The sequence below is a fragment of the Bombina bombina genome, chromosome 5 (assembly GCF_027579735.1).
Source record: "Bombina bombina isolate aBomBom1 chromosome 5, aBomBom1.pri, whole genome shotgun sequence".
Lineage (NCBI taxonomy): Eukaryota > Metazoa > Chordata > Amphibia > Anura > Bombinatoridae > Bombina > Bombina bombina.
Genome location: NC_069503.1, coordinates 168,214,109 through 168,236,657, shown reverse-complemented (window position 1 = coordinate 168,236,657; position 22,549 = coordinate 168,214,109). Strand labels below are relative to the sequence as shown.

At 40.3% G+C, this 22,549-nt stretch overlaps 1 protein-coding gene across 1 annotated transcript in view; it reads right to left on the bottom strand.

Annotated features, from left to right (window-relative positions):
• Window positions 1-3,317: 3,317 nt before the first annotated feature.
• OXSR1 (oxidative stress responsive kinase 1) overlaps window positions 3,318-22,549 on the bottom strand; it is a 271,596-nt gene continuing 252,364 nt past the window's right edge. The window contains exons 16-18 of the mRNA XM_053713780.1: window positions 8,517-8,585; window positions 5,972-6,036; window positions 3,318-4,002 (exon numbers count right to left, since the gene is read on the bottom strand). Coding sequence (XP_053569755.1) covers window positions 3,928-4,002; window positions 5,972-6,036; window positions 8,517-8,585 — 209 coding nt within the window. The 3' untranslated portion in view covers window positions 3,318-3,927. The remainder of the gene's footprint in view (window positions 4,003-5,971; window positions 6,037-8,516; window positions 8,586-22,549) is intronic.

Sequence of the window (22,549 nt, the reverse complement as noted above, 5' to 3'; positions counted from 1 at the left end):
CCACGAACTGGAAATGCTTGTCCAGGAATGCAAACCTTAGGAACCGATGATGTTCCTTGTGGATAGGAATATGTAGATACGCATCCTTGAAATCCACCTTGGTCATGAATTGACCTTCCTGGATGGAAGGAAGAAGTGTTCGAATGGTTTCCATCTTGAACGATGGAACCTTGAGAAACTTGTTCAAGATCTTGAGATCTAAGATTGGTCTGAACGTTCCCTCTTTTTTGGGAACTATGAACAGATTGGAGTAGAACCCCATCCCTTGTTCTCCTAATGGAACAGGATGAATCACTCCCATTTTTAGCAGGTCTTCTACCCAATGTAAGAATGCCTGTCTTCTTATGTGGTCTGAAGACAACTGAGACCTGTGGAACCTCCCCCTTGGAGGAAGCCCCTTGAACTCCAGAGAATAACCTTGGGAGACTATTTCTAGCGCCCAAGGATCCAGAACATCTCTTGCCCAAGCCTGAGCGAAGAGAGAGAGTCTGCCCCCCACCAGATCCGGTCCCGGATCGGGGGCCCGCATTTCATGCTGTCTTGGTAGCAGTGGCAGGTTTCCTGGCCTGCTTTCCTTTGTTCCAGCCTTGCATAGGTCTCCAGGCTGGATTGGCTTGAGAAGTATTACCTTCCTGCTTAGAGGACGTAGCCCTTGGGGCTGATCCGTTTCTGCGAAAGGGACGAAACTTAGGTTTATTTTTGGTCTTGAAAAGACCTATCCTGAGGAAGGGCGTGGCCCTTGCCCCCAGTGATATCAGAGATAATCTCTTTCAAGTCAGGGCCAAAGAGTGTTTTCCCCTTGAAAGGAATGTCAAGCAATTTGTTCTTGGAAGACGCATCCGCTGCCCAAGATTTTAACCAAAGCGCTCTGCGCCACAATAGCAAACCCAGAATTTTTTCGCCGCTAACCTAGCCAATTGCAAGGTGGCGTCTAGGGTGAAAGAATTAGCCAATTTAAGAGCACGAATTCTGTCCATAATCTCCTCATAAGAAGAAGAATTACTAATAATCGCCTTTCCTAGCTCATCAAACTAGAAACACGCGGCTGCAGTGACAGGGACAATGCATGCAATTGGTTGTAGAAGGGAACCTTGCTGAACAAACATCTTTTTTAGCAGACCTTCTAATTTTTTATCCATAGGATCTTGGAAAGCACAACTATCTTCTATGGGTATAGTGGCGCGCTTGTGTAGAGTAGAAACCGCCCCCTCGACCTTGGGGACTGTCTGCCATCAGTCCTTTCTGGGGTCGACTATAGGAAAACAATTTTTTTAAATATGGGGGGAGGTACTAAAGGAATACCGGGCCTGTCCCATTCTTTACTAACAATGTACGCCACCCGCTTGGATATAGGAAAAGCTTCGGGGGGCCCCCTCTAAGAACTTTTCCATTTTACATAGTGGTTCTGGAATGACCAGATAATCACAATCATCCAAATTGGATAACACCTCCTTAAGCAGAGCGCGGAGATGTTCCAACTTAAATTTAAAAGTAATCACATCAGGTTCAGCTTGTTGAGAAATGTTTTCTGAATCTGAAATTTCTCCCTCAGACAAAACCTCCCTGGCCCCCTCAGACTGGTGTAGGGGCCCTTCAGAAACCATATCATCAGCGTTCTCATGCTCTACAGAATTTTCTAAAACAGAGCAGTCGCGCTTTCGCTGATAAGTGGGCATATTGGCTAAAATGTTTTTGATAGAATTATCCATTACAGCCGTTAAATGTTGCATAGTAAGGAGTATTGGCGCACTAGATGTACTAGGGGCCTCCTGTATGGGCAAGACTGGTGTAGACGAAGGAGGGGATGATGCAGTACCATGCTTACTCCCCTCACTTGAGGAATCATCTTGGGCATCATTTTTACTAAATATTTTTATGACATAAAATACATATAGTTAAATGAGAAGGAACCTTGGTTTCCCCACAGTCAGAACACAATCTATCTGGTAGTTCAGACATGTTAAACAGGCATAAACTTGATAACAAAGCACAAAAAACGTTTTAAAATAAAACCGTTACTGTCACTTTAAATTTTAAACTAAACACACTTTATTACTGCAATTGCGAAAAAGTATGAAGGAATTGTTCAAAATTCACCAAAATTTCACCACAGTGTCTTAAAGCCTTAAAAGTATTGCACACCAAATTTGGAAGCTTTAACCCTTAAAATAACGGAACCGGAGCCGTTTTTATATTTAACCCCTTTACAGTCCCTGGAATCTGCTTTGCTGAGACCCAACCAAGCCCAAAGGGGAATACGATACCAAATGATGCCTTCAGAAAGACTTTTCTATGTATCAGAGCTCCACACACATGCAGCTGCATGCCATGCTGTCCTCAAAAACAAGTGCGCCATACCGGCGCGAAAATGAGGCTCTGACTATGATTAGGGAAAGCCCCTAAAGAATAAGGTGTCTAAAACAGTGCCTGCCGATATAATCATATCAAAATACCCAGAATAAATGATTCCTCAAGGCTAAATATGTGTTAATAATGAATCGATTTAGCCCAGAAAAAGTCTACAGTCTTAATAAGCCCTTGTGAAGCCCTTATTTACTATCTTGATAAACATGGCTTACCGGATCCCATAGGGAAAATGACAGCTTCCAGCATTACATCGTCTTGTTAGAATGTGTCATACCTCAAGCAGTAAGAGACTGCACACTGTTCCCCCAACTGAAGTTAATTGCTCTCAACAGTCCTGTGTGGAACAGCCATGGATTTTAGTTACGGTGCTAAAATCATTTTCCTCATACAAACAGAAATCTTCATCTCTTTTCTGTTTCTGAGTAAATAGTACATACCAGCACTATTTTAAAATAACAAACTCTTGATTGAATAATAAAAACTACAGTTAAACACTAAAAAACTCTAAGCCATCTCCGTGGAGATGTTGCCTGTACAACGGCAAAGAGAATGACTGGGGTAGGCGGAGCCTAGGAGGGATCATGTGACCAGCTTTGCTGGGCTCTTTGCCATTTCCTGTTGGGGAAGAGAATATCCCACAAGTAAGGATGACGCCGTGGACCGGACACACCTATGTTGGAGAAAATATATATATATATACACACACACACACACACATATATATATATATATATATATATATATATATATATATATATACACACACACACACACACATATACACACACACACTACAAAGTTCCGTATATCCTCAAAAAAATTATACATGGCATGGAAAATGATCACTTAAAACAAGACCGCTACCACATGCCAAAAAGGTAACTATTTCTGAGCAATTTCTGATTAATTATTTGATTTACATTGTGACACATTGAAAACGTCAGCAATACTCCAGTGTATGAAATTTTTGTATATTTATTTCTTTTAAAAATTCAGGCAGAACGACAGACTCATAATTAGCTTTTTTTTTTTTTTTGATTTTTTATTTAGACTCTGTTCTGTTTTAAATTAAAGCCAATAAAAATCGGATCCCAAAAACTCGATTCGGTTTGCCTATTTTTTTTTTTTTTGAGTGGTAGAAACCCGTTGGTTCATACTCAGTAGTATTATCAAATAAGGCAAAATAAACAAACAGGTGTGAGAATACTGACAATTTTACCTGCTTCAGCAACAAAAGGGACCATTCACATTGCACTGAAGTGCCCTGTGTCACCCAAAGGGTTAACCAGCATGGTTTTACAAGAAAATAAAAAGAAATCCAAATTTCTCATGTGCAGAAATACTTTTGTTTGCTATTGGCTACAAAGCTCTTAACTCGTGTTTTTTGGTTACACTAAGTTAGAGGCCTTTGTTAGACAAAAGTAAAATAATAATGTGTTGTTACAGCTCCAAAGGAAGCTAGCGTTTGATTCTTTGGCAGTAGTGGTTTCTGTAGGCCAAGAGAAGTGTTAGACAGGTGCACATGTGTTGTTGTTTTAAGGAGTAGCCGCAAACCCGGGCTTAGCTGATGCTGAGCTGTGCAAATCCTACAAGCTTTCCATCGTCTGGAATGTCAGAAGGTTCCACTCCAGAGGCCTGGGGAAAAATAAATAAGTAGAGTTAATGGTTTATGAACCTTGGTGTCAGGGCTGGCTAAAGATATTGTGCTGCCTGGGTCCGAGAATGTAATGACGCCCCCTTAGTAGTAGCATTACTGGTTAGCATATTAACCGACTAGCCTTGTCACTGACCTTACTAAGCCTGCCTACCTGCATGCAACCAGTGCTTATGCACAATTGTACAAAAAGTGGGAAGGTAGTTAGGGAAGAGAGGCACTTGTCAATGTCGCCCCTGACTGGTTCTGTGTCTTTGTGCATGATGAGGTTATGCTTCTGGGAGCCTGTGACTTCCCCCACAAAGTCAGAAGACAGAAGTGGTCTGGGTCTGACAGTGACCGACTCATTCACTGAAGTGCTGCCCCGGTTCTTTGGACCCACTTGGTCCCATGGTTCAGCCAGCACTGTTCTTGACAGTATAAAATAAGTTACTTAAAGGGACCGTATACTGTAAAATTGTTTCTCTCTAAAACATGTTTACAATGATTTTTATTTATATCTTTTTTGATAATTTGAAGAGTACAAGACAGGATTATAGAAACACAATTAGTGTTATTGTCTCAAATATTCAAGGATTGAAGTTCAGTAAAAACATCTGAACAAATATAAACCAAACTGGTCATATCATATAACAATCATATTTAGTTAATAAAATTAGATACAAAAGTGCCTTTACAGTTTATCTTGACAAGCAATTCAGGATTCACTCTCTCTCCAAATACTTTACTATACCAGCTGCAGAGTAGAAAATGTATGATAAATTGGTTTTTGTATTTATTTATTTTTATATATGAAATAGCTGGGTTTGTTTTTTTAAAATCACAACCCATTAAAATGTTTTGAGCTTGCAGGGAAATCAGATTTCTTTATTTTATGACTTACTGTACACACATGCTTCTTTACATTATCTGTGTCTTTATACCAAAGCACAAGACAGAGAGAGCAACTAACACTATTACTTATCTCTCCTAACCCCCACTGGGAGTGTAATTTCTTCTGCTGGCTATGTTTACACAGCTTTTTTATAGGCAATACTTAAAGTATAAAAACTTTCACTATAGGTAGGGATACCACAGGCAAAATCAGCTGATTCAGATGTAGAAATGTAAAGGATCAGTTTATAATCAATTTAATACACTCCAGCAGGTAAAATGGATCACTGGGGAAAAAAATTAAAGGGGAGAAAAAAATTAGGGTACACTGTCCCTTTAACTCAATAGTTAACAGATTATAGAAAGTGAAAGATACTGAATCTCTACATTTAGTATTATGGTATTAGAGACGTACACAAGCTCTAGGGATATTAGCAAACATGTTTTGTTTTGTAAAGGCCTATTTCCAGAGCCGGCTCTATTATTGAGCCAGGTGGGACCACAGGACTCAGCACTTGAGAGGGCAGCACATAGGGGGAGCATATTCTACATAATTATTTTTAAAGAGAAATTTATTTTATATGATGCCTATCCACATTTTCCCCTGTGAATTTTTTAACCTGCTGAATCCTTGAGACAACCGACCCTGGTCGGATATAGACTCTTGTGTGCAGAGAGTTATGGGGCATAACTTAATTTTCGGCTGAGGCAGCACAATGTCTTGAGACGACCCTGACTGATCTCAATGAACACACAGGAAAAATCATCTTCATTCCGTGCATAAGACCTAAATATGGCACTGAGAGGAGCTTTAATTGCATAACAATTCAGGGGTAACTAAACATCTTCGCATATGGTGCCCATATATAATACACTAAAATACAGCATACAAACACAAGCAGTAGTAAAGCGGTATACTTGTGCCCCAAAATTATTGGATTGGCAAATGGCATTAGAAGGAAATTGCATGTTAAATAACCCTTAAACTCATATGTAAACTAATGGTCATACAATTAACTTTATAGGTTCTTATACCAAGCCACCAGATATAAGAACATTGTTATATGCGGCACTTACCAATTTGAAGGTGACTGCTCTATTAGTCTGAGGTTCTTCCACAATCTTCTGCAAATTGGCTGCAACTGAGAGTACAAATTGGTGTCAGATTTGTTCATATTTAACTATGAAAGTTACACCAACGTAATAAAAGCACAGACAATGAGCAAACAACTGTTTTGGATCACTGTGCAGATTTTAATCATAGGATTGTATAGTAACAACCAGAATATTACAAGTGGATTTTATATGTATAAAACTATCATAGACGCGATAGTTCCATGAGAAGTTAAAAGCCCTTTCCCTTAAAGGGACAGCAAACACATTGAGATTTTAATATAAAAAGTTTAACTAAAACAAACTTTGCAATATACGTTCTAATACTAACAAAATGGCAGTGGCAAGCCTAGTCTACTTAGGTAAAAAGTCCAGTTTGGTAAATGGTGGGTGGAGTTTAGTTATTAAAAACTATTGCAGCAAAGTGTTAATTTTCTATAAAAAGTTTACAGTTATGCAATATAGCAGGACTTCAGAAGGGATATCCGAGTATAATCCTTGCACCATTGGCACAGCATATAAAGCTGAAGAGGTCTCATATAAAACTGAGTAAATGGAATTGTGTCCAAAGCTGCAATCATAAAGCCTAGTACTTCCATACACAGCGCCACTGAAGGGAATGAGAGAGATTGAAGTCTCAGGCAAGCTGAAATCAATTGTATGCGTCTCTTTTCTGTTAGGGAAAGAGTCATGGATGCAGAATCTACCTGGAAACCTAAAAAGGCGACTTTTGTCTGAGGAATCAAGGAACTCTTTGGTAAATTGATCCCCCAAACATGTCTTTAAAGAAACAATAGTTGTTTTGTGCGAAATTCTGCTAAATGAGAAGATTGAGCCAGTACCAAGATATCGTCCAGGTAAAGAAATGCTGCAATACCCAGAGTTCTGATTACAAACAAAATGGCATTTAGAACCTTGGTAAATATTCTTGGATCTGAAGCCAGACTAAACGGAAGAGCAACACAACGGATAATGCTTTTCCAGAAAAGAAAACCTCAGAAACTGGTAATGTTCTGGGTGAATTGGGATGTGACGGTAAGCATGCTGTAAATCTATTGTGGACATAAAGTGACCTTGTTAAATAAAAGGCAGAATAGTCCTGATAGTTTACATTTTGAAAGTAGGTACTCTTACAAATTTGTTTCTCAGATTCAAAATTGGTCTGAAAGTATCTTCCTTCTTTGGTACAATGAAGAGATTTGAATAAAATCTCATCCCCATATGAAGTTGTAAAAACTTTTACCAAATTAAATAAAAAACACAGAAAGTTGACCTTTGTAATGAGTTTTTTTTGTACTGGTCTTGTGTAGGCATGGAAGCCAATAAAAAGAAATCTCAACGATAAAGTTATATAAAAGTTGACCAAGTTCTCAGGTACCCATATGACCTCTGGAAGCCCATCAGTAGTGTGCTATGTGTGCATATAGGGCAGATATTTAGGTTTCCTATATTAACCTTTACATCTTCCCTCCAAACAAGGACAAATGCAGACTTCACTGTACACCAGAGTTTCCATAGCAGTAAGCACAGCACTGCCCAATACAAACGTATGTTTACAAGTCAGCTTTTATTGCAATGAAAAAATCAAATGAAGGTAAAGATGACTTATCATTTTATTTGATCATAAGCAAATGCAGGAAAAGAAACTGCATCACCAAATGTCTAAATATGTATAGCCATATCTGATATGCACAGCAGTTCCTGTCACATACTATTAAATGCAATGTACTTGTGTTTGCCACTGTTACAACTATAACTTAATGTACATGCAACTTGCTGCTGGTAGAGCCATACTATATACCTTACTTATTGTCTGCACATGCACGGAATAAGTCCTATCAGCATCAATGTGCATTACTAATAAACTTTATCAGAGCAATAACTTTTAATAAATGCATTTGTACATAAGTATGTTGCAAAACAGAGCTCCTCAATGTAAATGAAATACAGTCTAGTCAAAATTAAATTTTCCTGATTCAGATAGGGCATGGAATTTTAAACAACTTTTCAATTTACTTTTATCATCAAATTTTCTTTGTTCTCTTGGTATTCTTAGTTGAAAGCTAAACCTGGGTAGGCTCATATGCTAATTTCTAAGCCCTTGAATCCGCCTCTTACCGGACTGCATTTGACATTTTCTCAAAGCAAAAGGGTGTTAGTTCACGTGTGTCATATAGATAACAATGTGCTCACACCCATGAATGTTACTTATGAGAGGGCACTGATTGGCTAAAATGCAAGTCTGTCAAAAGAACTGAAATAAGGAAGTAATCTGCAGAGGCTTAGATACAAGGTAATCACAGAGGTAAAAAGTGTATTAATATAACTGTGTTGGTTACGCAATACTGGGGAATGGGTAAGAAAAGGATTATCTTTTTAAACAATAACAATTCTGGAGTAGACTGTCCCTTTAAGAAACACAGAATAGGCACTGAATATAATTATAATTGTATGCTCACTTCTTAACCCAACGTTTCATGGTGACTAAGCATCACAATAAGTGACTTACCTATAACTACGTCTCTGCCATCTACTAGACCGGCTGAAACAAGTTCTTGAGAAACACCATCAGCGGTATCTACAAAAAAAAACAGACACTGTGCTTACAGACAAGAAAAAGCCACCAAGGGAGAAAGCAAAAAGAAATAGCCTGCAGCCAAACCTGGTACTTTTCTAAACCGTATTTAATTTAATAACATGCGCTGCATAAAAGCATAGCTGGAAAAGTATCAAAGAACATAAAATACAAAATTAGTTAAAATAAAGTATTTTTTCTATTGTTGCATCTTAAAGAGGGAATTCATATCTATTACAGGTTTTAATAAAGATGATGTTCCTGTGCAGAGGAAAAAAAGAAAGAAAAACCCCCCACAGTTTGCAGGGTATGTGCAAGCAACAATTTTTTTTATCATGTTTAAATAGTGTTTCCTATGTACAAAAAAAAAAAAAAAAAAAAGATGTTTAATAGTTTTTTTTTCTTTTAAAACTAGAACCAACAGTAGGAAATATTTTACATGCAAAAAAAAACAGTCCAAAAAACTTGTAGATTTGTTGAATTTCAGTCATTCACAGAAAAACATAATTTATGTAAGAACTTACCTGATAAATTCATTTCTTTCATATTAGCAAGAGTCCATGAGCTAGTGACGTATGGGATATACATTCCTACCAGGAGGGGCAAAGTTTCCCAAACCTCAAAATCCCTATAAATAAACCCCTCACCACACCCACAAATCAGTTTAACGAATAGCCAAGAAGTGGGGTGATAAGAAAAAAGTGTGAAAGCATAAAAAACAAGGAATTGGAATAATTGTGCTTTATACAAAAAAAATCATAACCACCACAAAAAAGGGTGGGCCTCATAGACTCTTGCTAATATGAAAGAAATGAATTTATCAGGTAAGTTCTTACATAAATTATGTTTTCTTTCATGTAATTAGCAAGAGTCCATGAGCTAGTGACGTATGGGATAATGACTACCCAAGATGTGGATCTTCCACGCAAGAGTCACTAGAGAGGGAGGGATAAAATAAAGACAGCCAATTCGGCTGAAAAATAATCCACACCCAAAATAAAGTTTAAATCTTATAATGAAGAAAACTGAAATTATAAGCAGAAGAATCAAACTGAAACAGCTGCCTGAAGTATTTTTCTACTAAAAACTGCTTCAGAAGAAGAATACACATCAAAATGGTAGAATTTAGTAAAAGTATGCAAAGAAGACCAAGTTGCTGCTTTGCAAATCTGATCAATCGAAGCTTCATTCCTAAACGCCCAGGAAGTAGAAACTGACCTAGTAGAATGAGCTGTAATCCTTTGAGGCGGAGATTTACCCGACTCGACATAAGCATGATGAATTAAAGATTTCAACCAAGATGCCAAAGAAATGGCAGAGGCCTTCTGACCTTTCCTAGAACCGGAAAAGATAACAAATAGACTAGAAGTCTTTCGGAAATTCTTAGTAGCTTCAACATAATATTTCAAAGCTCTAACTACATCCAAAGAATGCAATGATCTCTCCTTAGAATTCTTAGGATTAGGACATAATGAAGGAACCACAATTTCTCTACTAATGTTGTTAGAATTCACAACCTTAGGTAAAAATTTAAAAGAAGTTTGCAACACCGCCTTATCCTGATGGAAATCAGAAAAGGAGATTCACAAGAAAGAGCAGATAATTCAGAAACTCTTCTAGCAGAAGAGATGGCCAAAAGAAAACAAAACTTTCCAAGAAAGTAATTTAATGTCTAGCGAATGCATAGGTTCAAACGGAAGAGCTTGAAGAGCCCCCAGAACCAAATTCAAACTCCAAGGAGGAGAAATTGACTTAATAACAGGTTTCATACGAACCAAAGCTTGTACAAAACAATGAATATCAGGAAGAATAGCAATCCTTCTGTGAAAAAGAACAGAAAGAGCAGAGATTTGTCCTTTCAAGGAACTTGCAGACAAACCTTTATCCAAACCATCCTGAAGAAACTGAAAAATTCTCAGAATTCTAAAAGAATGCCAGGAAAAATGATGAGAAAGACACCAAGAAATGTAAGTCTTCCAGACTCAATAATATATCTTCCTAGATACAGATCTATGAGCCTGTAACATAGCATTAATCACAGAGTCAGAGAAACCTCTTTGACTAAGAATCAAGCGTTCAATCTCCATACCTTTAAATTTAAGGATTTGAGATCCCGATGGTAAAAAAGGACCTTGTGACAGAAGGTCTGGTCTTAACGGAAGAGTCCACGGTTGGCAAGAAGCCATGCGGACAAGATCCGTATACCAAAACCTGTGAGACCATGCTGGAGCCACCAGCAGAAAAAACGAGCATTCCTTCAGAATCTTGGAGATTACTCTTGGAAGAAGAACTAGAGGCGGAAAGATATAAGCAGGATCATACTTCCAATGAAGTGACAATGCATCCACTGCTTCTGCCTGAGAATCCCTGGATCTGGACAGATACCTGGGAAGTTTCTTGTTTAGATGAGAAGCCATCAGATCTATTTCTGGAAGTCCCCACATTTGAACAATCTGAAGAAACACCTCAGGGTGAAGAGACCACTCGCCCGGATGTAACGTTTGGCGACTGAGATAATCCGCTTTCCAATTGTCAATACCTGGGATATGAACCGCAGAGATTAGACAGGAGCTGGATTCCGCCCATACCAGTATTCGAGATACTTCTTTCATAGCCAGAGGACTGTGAGTCCCTCCTTGATGATTGATATATGCCACAGTTGTGACATTGTCTGTCTGAAAACAAATGAACGATTCTCTCTTAGAAGAGGCCATGACTGAAGAGCTTCTGAAAATTGCACGGAGTTCCAAAATATTGATTGGTAATCTCACCTCCTGAGATTTCCCAAACCCCTTGTGCTGTCAGAAACCCCCATACAGCTCCCCAACCTGTCAGACTTGCATCTGTTGAGATCACAGTCCAGGTTGAAAGAAAAAAATAAGCCCCCTGAACTAAACGATGGTGGTCTGTACCACGTCAGAGGGTGTCGAACAATCAGTTTTAAAGATATTAAATGAGATATCTTTGTATAATCCCGGCACCACTGGTTCAGCATACAGAGCTGAAGAGGTCGCATGTGAAAATGAGCAAAGGGGAACACGTCCAATGCAGCAGTCATAAGAACCTAGAATTTCCATGCATAAGGCTACCGAAGGGAATGATTGAGACTGAAGGTTTCGATAAGCTGAAACCAATTTCAGACGTCTCCTGTCCAACAGAGACAGGGTCATGGACACTGAATCTATCCGGAAATCTAAAAAAGGTTACTCTTGTCTGAGGAATCAACAAACTGATTGGTTAATTGATCCTCCAACCATGTTCTTGAAGAAACAACACTCATAAAAAGCTGGAAAGGATCTTTCCATTGAAAATGAGCAAAGGGAATTAAAACTTCTATGCATATATAGCAACTGAAGGAAATAATAGAGACTAAAGGTACCGACAGACGGAACCCAATACAAATTGTCCCTTGTCTGATAGAGACAAAGATAGTGACATAAACCATATGGAAACCTAAAAAAAAGGTGACCCTTGCGTGAGGAATCAAGAGCTTTTGAAAAAAGATCCTCTAACTATGTCCTGAAAGAGCAAATGAAACATATGAGAATCCGCATCCTCAGGAAATAATCTGAATGAAAACAGAAAAATGAAGAATATGCATTTATTGTATCTAAAGAAAACAAATAATGCTATCAATGACCACAAAAAGGCAGAATAGTTTGAATAAAACTCCAAAACCCAGTTCCTAGAAAAGGAACTGGAATAAAAACCCCAGAAGATTCCAGGTCTGAGCAGCGCTTGAACCCCATGGGTACCCAGCCATGCTTCAACAGTATCCAAAATATATAGGACAGAAAAACACTGAAAGAAAGTGTTAGCCTTACTGGAATAAAATCAAAGAAATTTGGACAAAATAGAACCAAATAAATTTCAAAGAAGTCTTAACCTGCCCCTTACCAGCCAAGCTGGAATACGGCACGTGCATCGCAACATTAGGGAGCTAATTTCGAACCCCAATTAAAAACATGTTACTTGGGAAAGAACTCAGGATTCGTTCCTTAATAAGAACAACCAAACTAGTATAAGCTTAACGTTTTAGTCTTAGAACTCAATCTTGAAGCCCATAGTAACAGTTAAGAATTGAATCCAATTATAATTGATTATCTTAGAACAAAAGAAATATGGATTTTCTTTTTTTTTTTTTTTAAATCACAGAATTCTTCTAGCTAAAATAGCTAAAGACATAGATTAACCCTCATTTGCGAATATATTCAATAAAATGAAGACACAAATGAAATCATTAGCATGATAGTCCAGTTTAAAGGACCAGTCAAAACAGAGGACTTGCAAAATGCAAAACAACAAGACAAATGCAACGGCACCTAGTCTAGTAAATGTTGTCCCTTAACAATGCTAAAATAAATCATGATCTGATACTTGATCTTAAAGTAAACAGAAAAAATGAAGCAATTGCAATATCACAGGACCAAGAAAAGTACCTGAAACTAAATAATTTTCCAAAAATAAGATACAACTATATAAAGGAAAATAAATACTATTTTGCTATAAAAAAAACAATAGCATAATTAGTAGGAGTAGAGATAGCTCCAATAAATTGGAGAACCCTCCAAATTGAATTTAACTGCTGACAAAGAATATAGTTTAAAAATAAAAGAAAATTCTCAGCCTATTCCATTCCCTAGTATGGGGAATTGGAAAGAAAACCTCTGAAATCACAGAAGAATAAAAAGGCAGAAATAGTGTCAGCTAGTCTTAAAGAACTAGTTACCTTAATATCCAAAATAATCAACACCTCTTCAACAAAGAACAAATGTACTTTAATAATAAAAAAATTATATAAAAAAGTAGATTTGTTAGTGTCAATATCTGATGAAGAGAATTTCTAAAAGAAAAAAACATCATCAGAGAAGGATAAATCAGTATGTTGTTGGTCATTTGAAACTTCAATAATTAAAAAAGAAGTGAAAAAGACCTAAAAATCGTATTAGAAGGCACGAAGTCAGACATAGCCTTAATCAGAAAAAATATTTCTTATAAATCTTCTAAACATTTCTTGTACTTAAGAATGGAAATGTATAAAGCATAAATACTAATGGAATCTGCATGTAAAAGTATAACATAATAACTTATTACAAACCATAGCTAAAGATAAACATTTATAACATTTAAAATAAATGAACTTAGCTTTGGTAGAACTGAAACTCAGTTAAGCATTTTTCCAGAAGTGGCTTCTGACTCAGGGACAAACGGAGACATCTTGCAATATGTAATAGAAAAAACAACATATAAAACAAAATTGATCAAATTCCTTAAATGACAGTTTCAGGAATGGGAAAAAATGCCAGTGAACAAGCTTCTAGCAACCAGAAGCAATAAATAATGAGACTTAAATAATGTGGAGACAATAGTGACGCCCATATTTTTTAGCGCCAAAAAAGACGCCCACATTATTTGGCGCCTAAATGCTTTTGGCGCCAAAAATGACGCCACATCCGGAATGCCGACACTTTTGGCGCAAAAAAACGTCAAAAAAATGACGCAACTTCCGGCGACACGTATGACGCCGGAAACAGAAAAAAAAATTTGCGACAAAAAAGTCAGCGCCAAGAATGACGCAATAAAATGAAGCATTTTCAGCCCCCGCGAGCCTAATAGCCCACAGGGAAAAAGTCAAATTTTAAGGTAAGAAAAAAATTGATTAATTCATATGCATTATCCCAAATATGAAACTGACTGTCTGAAATAAGGAATGTTGAACATCCTGAGTCAAGGCAAATAAATGTTTGAACACATATATTTAGAACTTTATATAAAAGTGCCCAACCATAGCTTAGAGTGTCACAGAAAATAAGACTTACTTACCCCAGGACACTCATCTACAAGTAGTAGAAAGCCAAACCAGTACTGAAACGAGAATCAGTAGAGGTAATGGTATATATAAGAGTATATCGTCGATCTGAAAAGGGAGGTAAGAGATGAATCTCTACGACCGATAACAGAGAACCTATGAAATAGACCCCGTAGAAGGAGATCATTGAATTCAAATAGGCAATACTCTCCTCACATCCCTCTGACATTCACTGCATGCTGAGAGGAAAACCGGGCTCCAACCTGCTGCGGAGCGCATATCAACGTAGAATCTAGCACAAACTTACTTCACCACCTCCATAGGAGGCAAAGTTTGTAAAAACTGATTTGTGGGTGTGGTGAGGGGTGTATTTATAGGCATTTTGAGGTTTGGGAAACTTTGCCCCTCCTGGTAGGAATGTATATCCCATACATCACTAGCTCATGGACTCTTGCTAATTACATGAAAGAAAAAACTAATTATGCTTACCTGATTTCCTTTTCTTCTAATGGAAAGAGTCCACCGCTGCATTCATTAATTTTGGGAAATAAGAACCTGGCCACCAGGAGGCGGCAAAGACACCCCAGCCAAAGGCTTAAATACTCCTCCCACTCCCCTCATCCCCCAGTCATTCTGCCAAGGAACAAGGAACAGTAGAAAAAATATCAGGGTGAAAAGGTGCCAGAAGACTATAAGGACGCCCCACATAAAATTACAGGTGGGGAGCTGTGGACTATCTTCATCAGAAGGAAATTATCAGGTAAGCATAATTTATGTTTTTCTTCTTAAATGGAAAGAGTCCACAGCTGTATTCATTACTTTTGGGAAAACAATACCCAAGCTATAGAGGACACTGAATGCCAAGACGGGAGGGTACAATAGGCGGCCCATTCTGAAGGCACCAAGCCTGAAAACACTTCTAACAATAAACCCTGCTTCGTCCGAAGCCGAGAAAACTTTGAAAGGAAAAGCCCCAAGGACACTGACCCACAGATAGTCCAAAGCCTAGCTAGAGACCGCAAAATCAGACTCAACTGAGCCAACAGGCCTCCAGGAGACACCGTCTCCCAACAGTCGGTTTCTCACCACTCACCCCTCACTAAAGAAGAGAACACCAGCCTGAACTCCCAAAGGGATAGGGCCAAGAGAACCAAAGGAAAAACCGAAAGGTCACCAAATCCATAAACGGAAAACCCCCCAGAGCGGGCCTAGCTCACAAGGGCCCAAAATGGGTGCACACAGACACAGGAAGGCTATGCCTAGACCAGGAAAAAACGGATGTATAGGACCATGTACAGGAACAGAGAACCTCTCTCTCAAACGTTGTGCAAGAGCATCAAAAGACAACAGAAGACGGAGTCCTCACATCATCCGAACTTGGAATACTGAAGTATTCCGCTTACAAAACAACATGTAACAGACCCAGACGAAAAACTCGAGAACACGCCGCTATCATCAGGATGACACAGAGAATACTTGCTGAGAAGTAAAAGCGGCCAGCAAAGGAACAGATTAGAAGGAATGCCTGATGAAACAACCCATGCTAGGTTGAGAAACGCGTTGCATGATTTTAAATTTTGCTTGCTATTTTTTTAAACTTATCAATATTTGTTTTAATAAACTGAACTTGTTTTATGCAAGCTTTGGTTCATTACCTTCTATAGCAGTTTTATACACTGCTTCTGACTATCCATCAGCACATATTGTGACAAAGATCCCCCTGCACTATCTACTCTGCACCTGGAGAGGTTTAACTGGTACGCCTGAAGATACCAGCCAGCTCTTACTAGTACATAAGTGTACTTGGGCCAATTGTGAGTATCCATTTGGCTCTTTTTCTTTGATTTCACATATATAGATATATAGATGCACACATGAGGCGCCCCTCTTGTTCTTTATTATTGCAAGGAAAACTCCCAGACAGAGGGCACACCCTAGACAATCCAAGCCGCCAGACCTACCCACAGGTCTACCAAAAAGGAAACACATAACCTCCACGAGGCCCCCCAATAAAGGGAGGTGATACCCAGAACCTGAGGTGGAGTAATCCTAGACCCTCTCCGCTTGTAAGCCAAAGGAGCTAGCTACTATGCCCACCTAGATCCTGAAGATGACAACATCTCTCAGAACCCACTTACAGCCAGGCCAGCCCCAGCAACGACAGGTCTGAAAAAGGGGAACAGAAGTACCCCAAAACCAGCTCAAAGACGAGCGGGAGAATGGCCACAGCCAATCCAACAGAACACAGGTTCAACCTGTCTCCTTAGAACAGACTACAAGACCGTAGGCCCAAAGGATCTAGCAAAAAAAGTTCAACATAGTCTCAACACGGAGCCAGCAAGACTTCAGACGGAACGAACAACCCAGAGAGAATACCTCTCTCTGCTGAGGAAGCTCACCATTCCCATCTCCTTAACCAGGAGAAGCCTTAAGAAAAAGACCACATCTCCATAAAAAGGAGAATAAGCTCGCACCCAAGGAGGGGAAAAGGCTAAAGGGTAGCACCCTCCACAAGCCACAGGCTAAAGGAGAGATCAATCCCTAATGCAGAAGCCCTAGAGTAAGGGATTCCCCTAAAAACTAGCTTGCTAACGCGCAACCAATGTGCAGTAGTAGCAACAGTGACACTGGAAGTCCATTCACCTGCAGAGACGTGAATTCAATGGATACTACAGCAAGCTGACCAAGGGAAACCACCTAAGGTGCAAAACAAGCCCAATGGGCAAAGGCACTCAGAAAACCTGGCCAACCAAGACCAGGTCAAGAATCTGAGTAAAAGGACATAGTCCAAGTTCCCAGGAACTGGGGAACCCCGAACCAGCCCTGGAGCCTAAAAGTCTAGTAACAACCCACAACAAACTCCCCAAGGGAAAATGCTGAGTAAAACTCAGTAACCGGAAACCCCAGGGAGAAAACAGGTCCGAGCCCCAATTGTTTAAACGAACAATACCCGAAAACTGAACACCCCGTCTGATATAACAACCCAGACCACAGGGGATAATAATGCAATATCCATCCGGACAACGAGAAAAACTTGCAAGTCCCAACCTAAGGAAGGGACCACCCCTTGCCGAAGTCACACTCTCCAAAGGAGCTAAGACTGTAAAAGACATACAACGACACTAGTGGCCCTAGACTCTCCAACAGCCTCAGGAGAATAAGGCAAGGGGATACCTCAAGGTCAAAACCACTCGAGCAAAGGCTGGTCTCCACATCCCCTCCATACAAGCGGATGATCACAGGGAGAAAGGGGCGTGAACCATCCCTAGCTTCGGGAGGAACCCCTAGCAAGCCCAGGAGACAACGCCCTGTATGCCTAACAGGGAACAAACATTTCCTAGGCCCCTAAAAGGAGACCACAGAGGAAGACCACAGAGGAAGACCAAAAAGGTCTCAGAAAAACAGCTAGACAGTACACAGTCTATGTGCAATAGCTGCAGCAGGTTACCTTTTGCAAACCATCCTCTGCAAGGCAGTTTAACTACCCTACTAGCTGCAAAGGACCGAAAGGACGATCCCAGAGCCTCAAAAGAAAAAGGCCAAACCGCTCACCCAGCGGTAAGAAGGTGCTAAGCCCTCCAACTCTCCACCACGTGGAGGAGGTAACTCTAGAGTCTGATAGTACCAGACGCAAGAGAAATTGACGCAGTGGAAACTCCGCTGACCCAGTCATTGAAGTGAAGGCTGTAAGGACTGAGACAATGCTTCCTGCCTCGTGGACCCACAGGTCCTCTAGAATGTAGATGAATGTAAAACAAAAAGAATAACATGAGCACTCAATGCCTCGACCGGACCAGTCAATCAGAACAGCCCTGCGTGTCTGAACAGCCACAAGACAGAACCGAACCCAACAGGACCAGTCTGCAACCCGGGTCCTAACTGTCAAGCTACATTAATCCTCCTTCAGAGGGGAAGAAGGGAAAACAGACAAACATAGGACTAACATGTCCCCAAAAACACTTCCGTAGAAGTAACAGAGTATCGATCCCAGTTTAAGATTCCCGAAGGAATCAAAAAAATAAGAGACATCCTAATCGGATAAAAAAAAAAATATATATATATAAGGCAACCTTATAATAATGCCCAATAAGAAACCAGGCCTACCACAGGACCAGTGAATGTATATGTAGGTATAGTAGAGCGCTGGATATATTGGATACCAAACACCTTACAGATAGAAAAGATCCTTTGTTCTTTTCAAAATTTAAAACTAGTTGAAGAGAGGGGGTAAGGGCGCTAAAGGAAGCTAAAGGTATCCGTGAATAATTAATAAATGTGTGTGATTTCACTAGAAATCTACAATGTGCAAAGACTAAAAATGTCTTAAAGTAACAAGCATATATTGAGTACTAACATTAAGAATCCAATGAATGGATTGAAATGATATCGCTAAAAAAACAGAATTTATGCTTACCTGATAAATTACTTTCTCCAACGGTGTGTCCGGTCCACGGCGTCATCCTTACTTGTGGGATATTCTCTTCCCCAACAGGAAATGGCAAAGAGCCCAGCAAAGCTGGTCACATGATCCCTCCTAGGCTCCGCCTACCCCAGTCATTCGACCGACGTACAGGAGGAAATATGCATAGGAGAAACCATATGATACCGTGGTGACTGTAGTTAGAGAAAATAATTCATCAGACCTGATTAGAAAAACCAGGGCGGGCCGTGGACCGGACACACCGTTGGAGAAAGTAATTTATCAGGTAAGCATAAATTCTGTTTTCTCCAACATAGGTGTGTCCGGTCCACGGCGTCATCCTTACTTGTGGGAACCAATACCAAAGCTTTAGGACACGGATGAAGGGAGGGAGCAAATCAGGTCACCTAAATGGAAGGCACCACGGCTTGCAAAACCTTTCTCCCAAAAATAGCCTCCGAAGAAGCAAAAGTATCAAATTTGTAAAATTTGGCAAAAGTGTGCAGTGAAGACCAAGTCGCTGCCTTACATATCTGGTCAACAGAAGCCTCGTTCTTGAAGGCCCATGTGTAAGCCACAGCCCTAGTGGAGTGAGCTGTGATTCTTTCAGGAGGCTGCCGTCCGGCAGTCTCATAAGCCAATCGGATAATGCTTTTAAGCCAAAAAGAAAGAGAGGTAGAAGTTGCTTTTTGACCTCTCCTTTTACCAGAATAAACAACAAACAAAGAAGATGTTTGTCTGAAATCTTTAGTAGCCTCTAAATAGAATTTTAGAGCACGGACTACGTCCAAATTGTGTAACAAACGTTCCTTCTTTGAAACTGGATTCGGACACAAAGAAGGTACAACTATCTCCTGGTTAATATTTTTGTTGGAAACAACTTTCGGAAGAAAACCAGGCTTAGTACGCAAAACCACCTTATCTGCAGATAGGGCGGGGAACACTGCAGAGCAGATAACTCTGAAACTCTTCTAGCAGAAGAAATTGCAACCAAAAACAAAACTTTCCAAGATAATAACTTAATATCTACGGAATGTAAGGGTTCAAACGGAACCCCTTGAAGAACTGAAAGAACTAGATTTAGACTCCAGGGAGGAGTCAAAGGTCTGTAAACAGGCTTGATTCTAACCAGAGCCTGAACAAACGCTTGAACGTCTGGCACAGCTGCCAGCCTTTTGTGAAGTAAAACAGATAAAGCAGAGATCTGTCCCTTCAGAGAACTTGCAGATAATCCTTTCTCCAAAACTTCTTGTAGAAAGGATAGAATCTTAGGAATTTTTATCTTGTTCCATGGGAATCCTTTAGATTCACACCAACAGATATATTTTTTCCATATTTTATGGTAAATTTTTCTAGTTACAGGCTTTCTAGCCTGAATCAGAGTATCTATTACAGAATCTGAAAACCCACGCTTTGATAAAATCAAGCATTCAATCTCCAAGCCGTCAGTTGGAGGGAAACCAGATTCGGATGTTCGAATGGACCTTGAACAAGAAGGTCCTGTCTCAAAGGTAGCTTCCATGGTGGAGCCGATGACATATTCACCAGGTCTGCATACCAAGTCCTGCGTGGCCACGCAGGAGCTATCAAGATCACCGAAGCCCTCTCCTGATTGATCCTGGCTACCAGCCTGGGAATGAGAGGAAACGGTGGGAATACATAAGCTAGGTTGAAGGTCCAAGGTGCTACTAGTGCATCTACTAGAGTCGCCTTGGGATCCCTGGATCTGGACCCGTAGCAAGGAACCTTGAAGTTCTGACGAGAGGCCATCAGATCCATGTCTGGAATGCCCCATAATTGAGTTGAGTTATTTGGGCAAAGATTTCCAGATGGAGTTCCCACTCCCCCGGATGGAATGTCTGACGACTCAGAAAATCCGCTTCCCAATTTTCCACTCCTGGGATGTGGATTGCAGACAAGTGGCAGGAGTGATCCTCCGCCCATTGAATTATCTTGGTCACTTCCTCCATCGCCAGGGAACTCCTTGTTGCCCCCTGATGGTTGATATATGCAACTGTCGTCATGTTGTCTGATTGAAACCTTATGAATTTGGCCTTTGCTAGATGAGGCCAAGCTTTGAGAGCATTGAATATCGCTCTCAGTTCCAGAATGTTTATCGGGAGAAGAGATTCTTCCCGAGACCATAGACCCTGAGCTTTCAGGGGTTCCCAGACCGCGCCCCAGCCCACCAGACTGGCGTCGGTCGTGACAATGACCCACTCTGGTCTGCGGAAGCTCATTCCCTGTGACAGGTTGTCCAGGATCAGCCACCAACGGAGTGAATCTCTGGTCTTTTGATCTACTTGAATCGTCGGAGACAAGTCTGTATAATCCCCATTCCACTGTCTGAGCATGCACAGTTGTAATGGTCTTAGATGAATTCGTGCAAAAGGAACTATGTCCATTGCTGCAACCATCAATCCTATTACTTCCATGCACTGCACTATGGAAGGACGAAAAACAGAATGAAGTACTTGACAAGAGCTTAGAATTTTTGATTTTCTGACCTCTGTCAGAAAAATCCTCATTTCTAAGGAATCTATTATTGTTCCCAAGAAGGGAACTCTTGTTGACGGGGACAGAGAACTTTTTTCTTTGTTCACCTTCCATCCGTGAGATCTGAGAAAGGCTAGGACGATGTCCGTATGAGCCTTTGCTTTTGACAGAGAAGACGCTTGAATCAGGATGTTGTCCAAGTAAGGTACTACTGCAATGCCCCTTGGTCTTAGAACCGCTAGAAGGGACCCTAGTACCTTTGTGAAAATTCTCGGAGCAGTGGCTAATCCGAATGGAAGTGCCACAAACTGGTAATGCTTGTCCAGAAAAGCGAACCTTAGGAACTGATGATGTTCCTTGTGGATAGGAATATGTAGGTACGCATCCTTTAAATCCACCGTGGTCATAAATTGACCTTCCTGGATGGTGGGAAGGATCGTTCGAATGGTTTCCATTTTGAACGATGGAACCCTGAGAAATTTGTTTAGGATCTTGAGATCTAAAATTGGTCTGAATGTTCCCTCTTTTTTGGGAACTATGAACAGGTTGGAGTAAAACCCCATCCCTTGTTCTCCTATTGGAACTGGATGAATTACTCCCATCTTTAACAGGTCTTCTACACAATGTAAGAATGCCTGTCTTTTTATTTGGTTTGAAGATAATTGAGACCTGTGGAACCTTCCCCTTGGGGGTAGTTCCTTGAATTCCAGGAGATAACCTTGAGAAACTATTTCTAGTGCCCAAGGATCCTGAACATCTCTTGCCCAAGCCTGAGCAAAGAGAGAAAGTCTGCCCCCCACCAGATCCGGTCCCGGATCGGGGGCCATCCCTTCATGCTGTTTTGGTAGCAGTGGCAGGCTTCTTGGCCTGCTTACCCTTGTTCCAGCCTTGCATCCGTCTCCAGGCTGGTTTGGGTTGTGAAGCATTACCCTCTTGCTTAGAGGATGTAGAAATAGAGGCTGGTCCGTTTCTGCGAAAGGGACGAAAATTAGGCTTATTTTTAGCCTTAAAAGACCTATCCTGAGGGAGGGCGTGGCCCTTTCCCCCGGTGATGTCTGAAATAATCTCTTTCAAATCAGGACCAAACAGTGTTTTACCCTTGAAAGGGATGTTAAGCAATTTTGTCTTGGAAGACACATCCGCTGACCAAGACTTTAGCCAAAAGCGCTCTGCGCGCCACGATAGCAAACCCTGAATTTTTCGCCGCTAATCTAGCTAATTGCAAAGCGGCATCTAAAATAA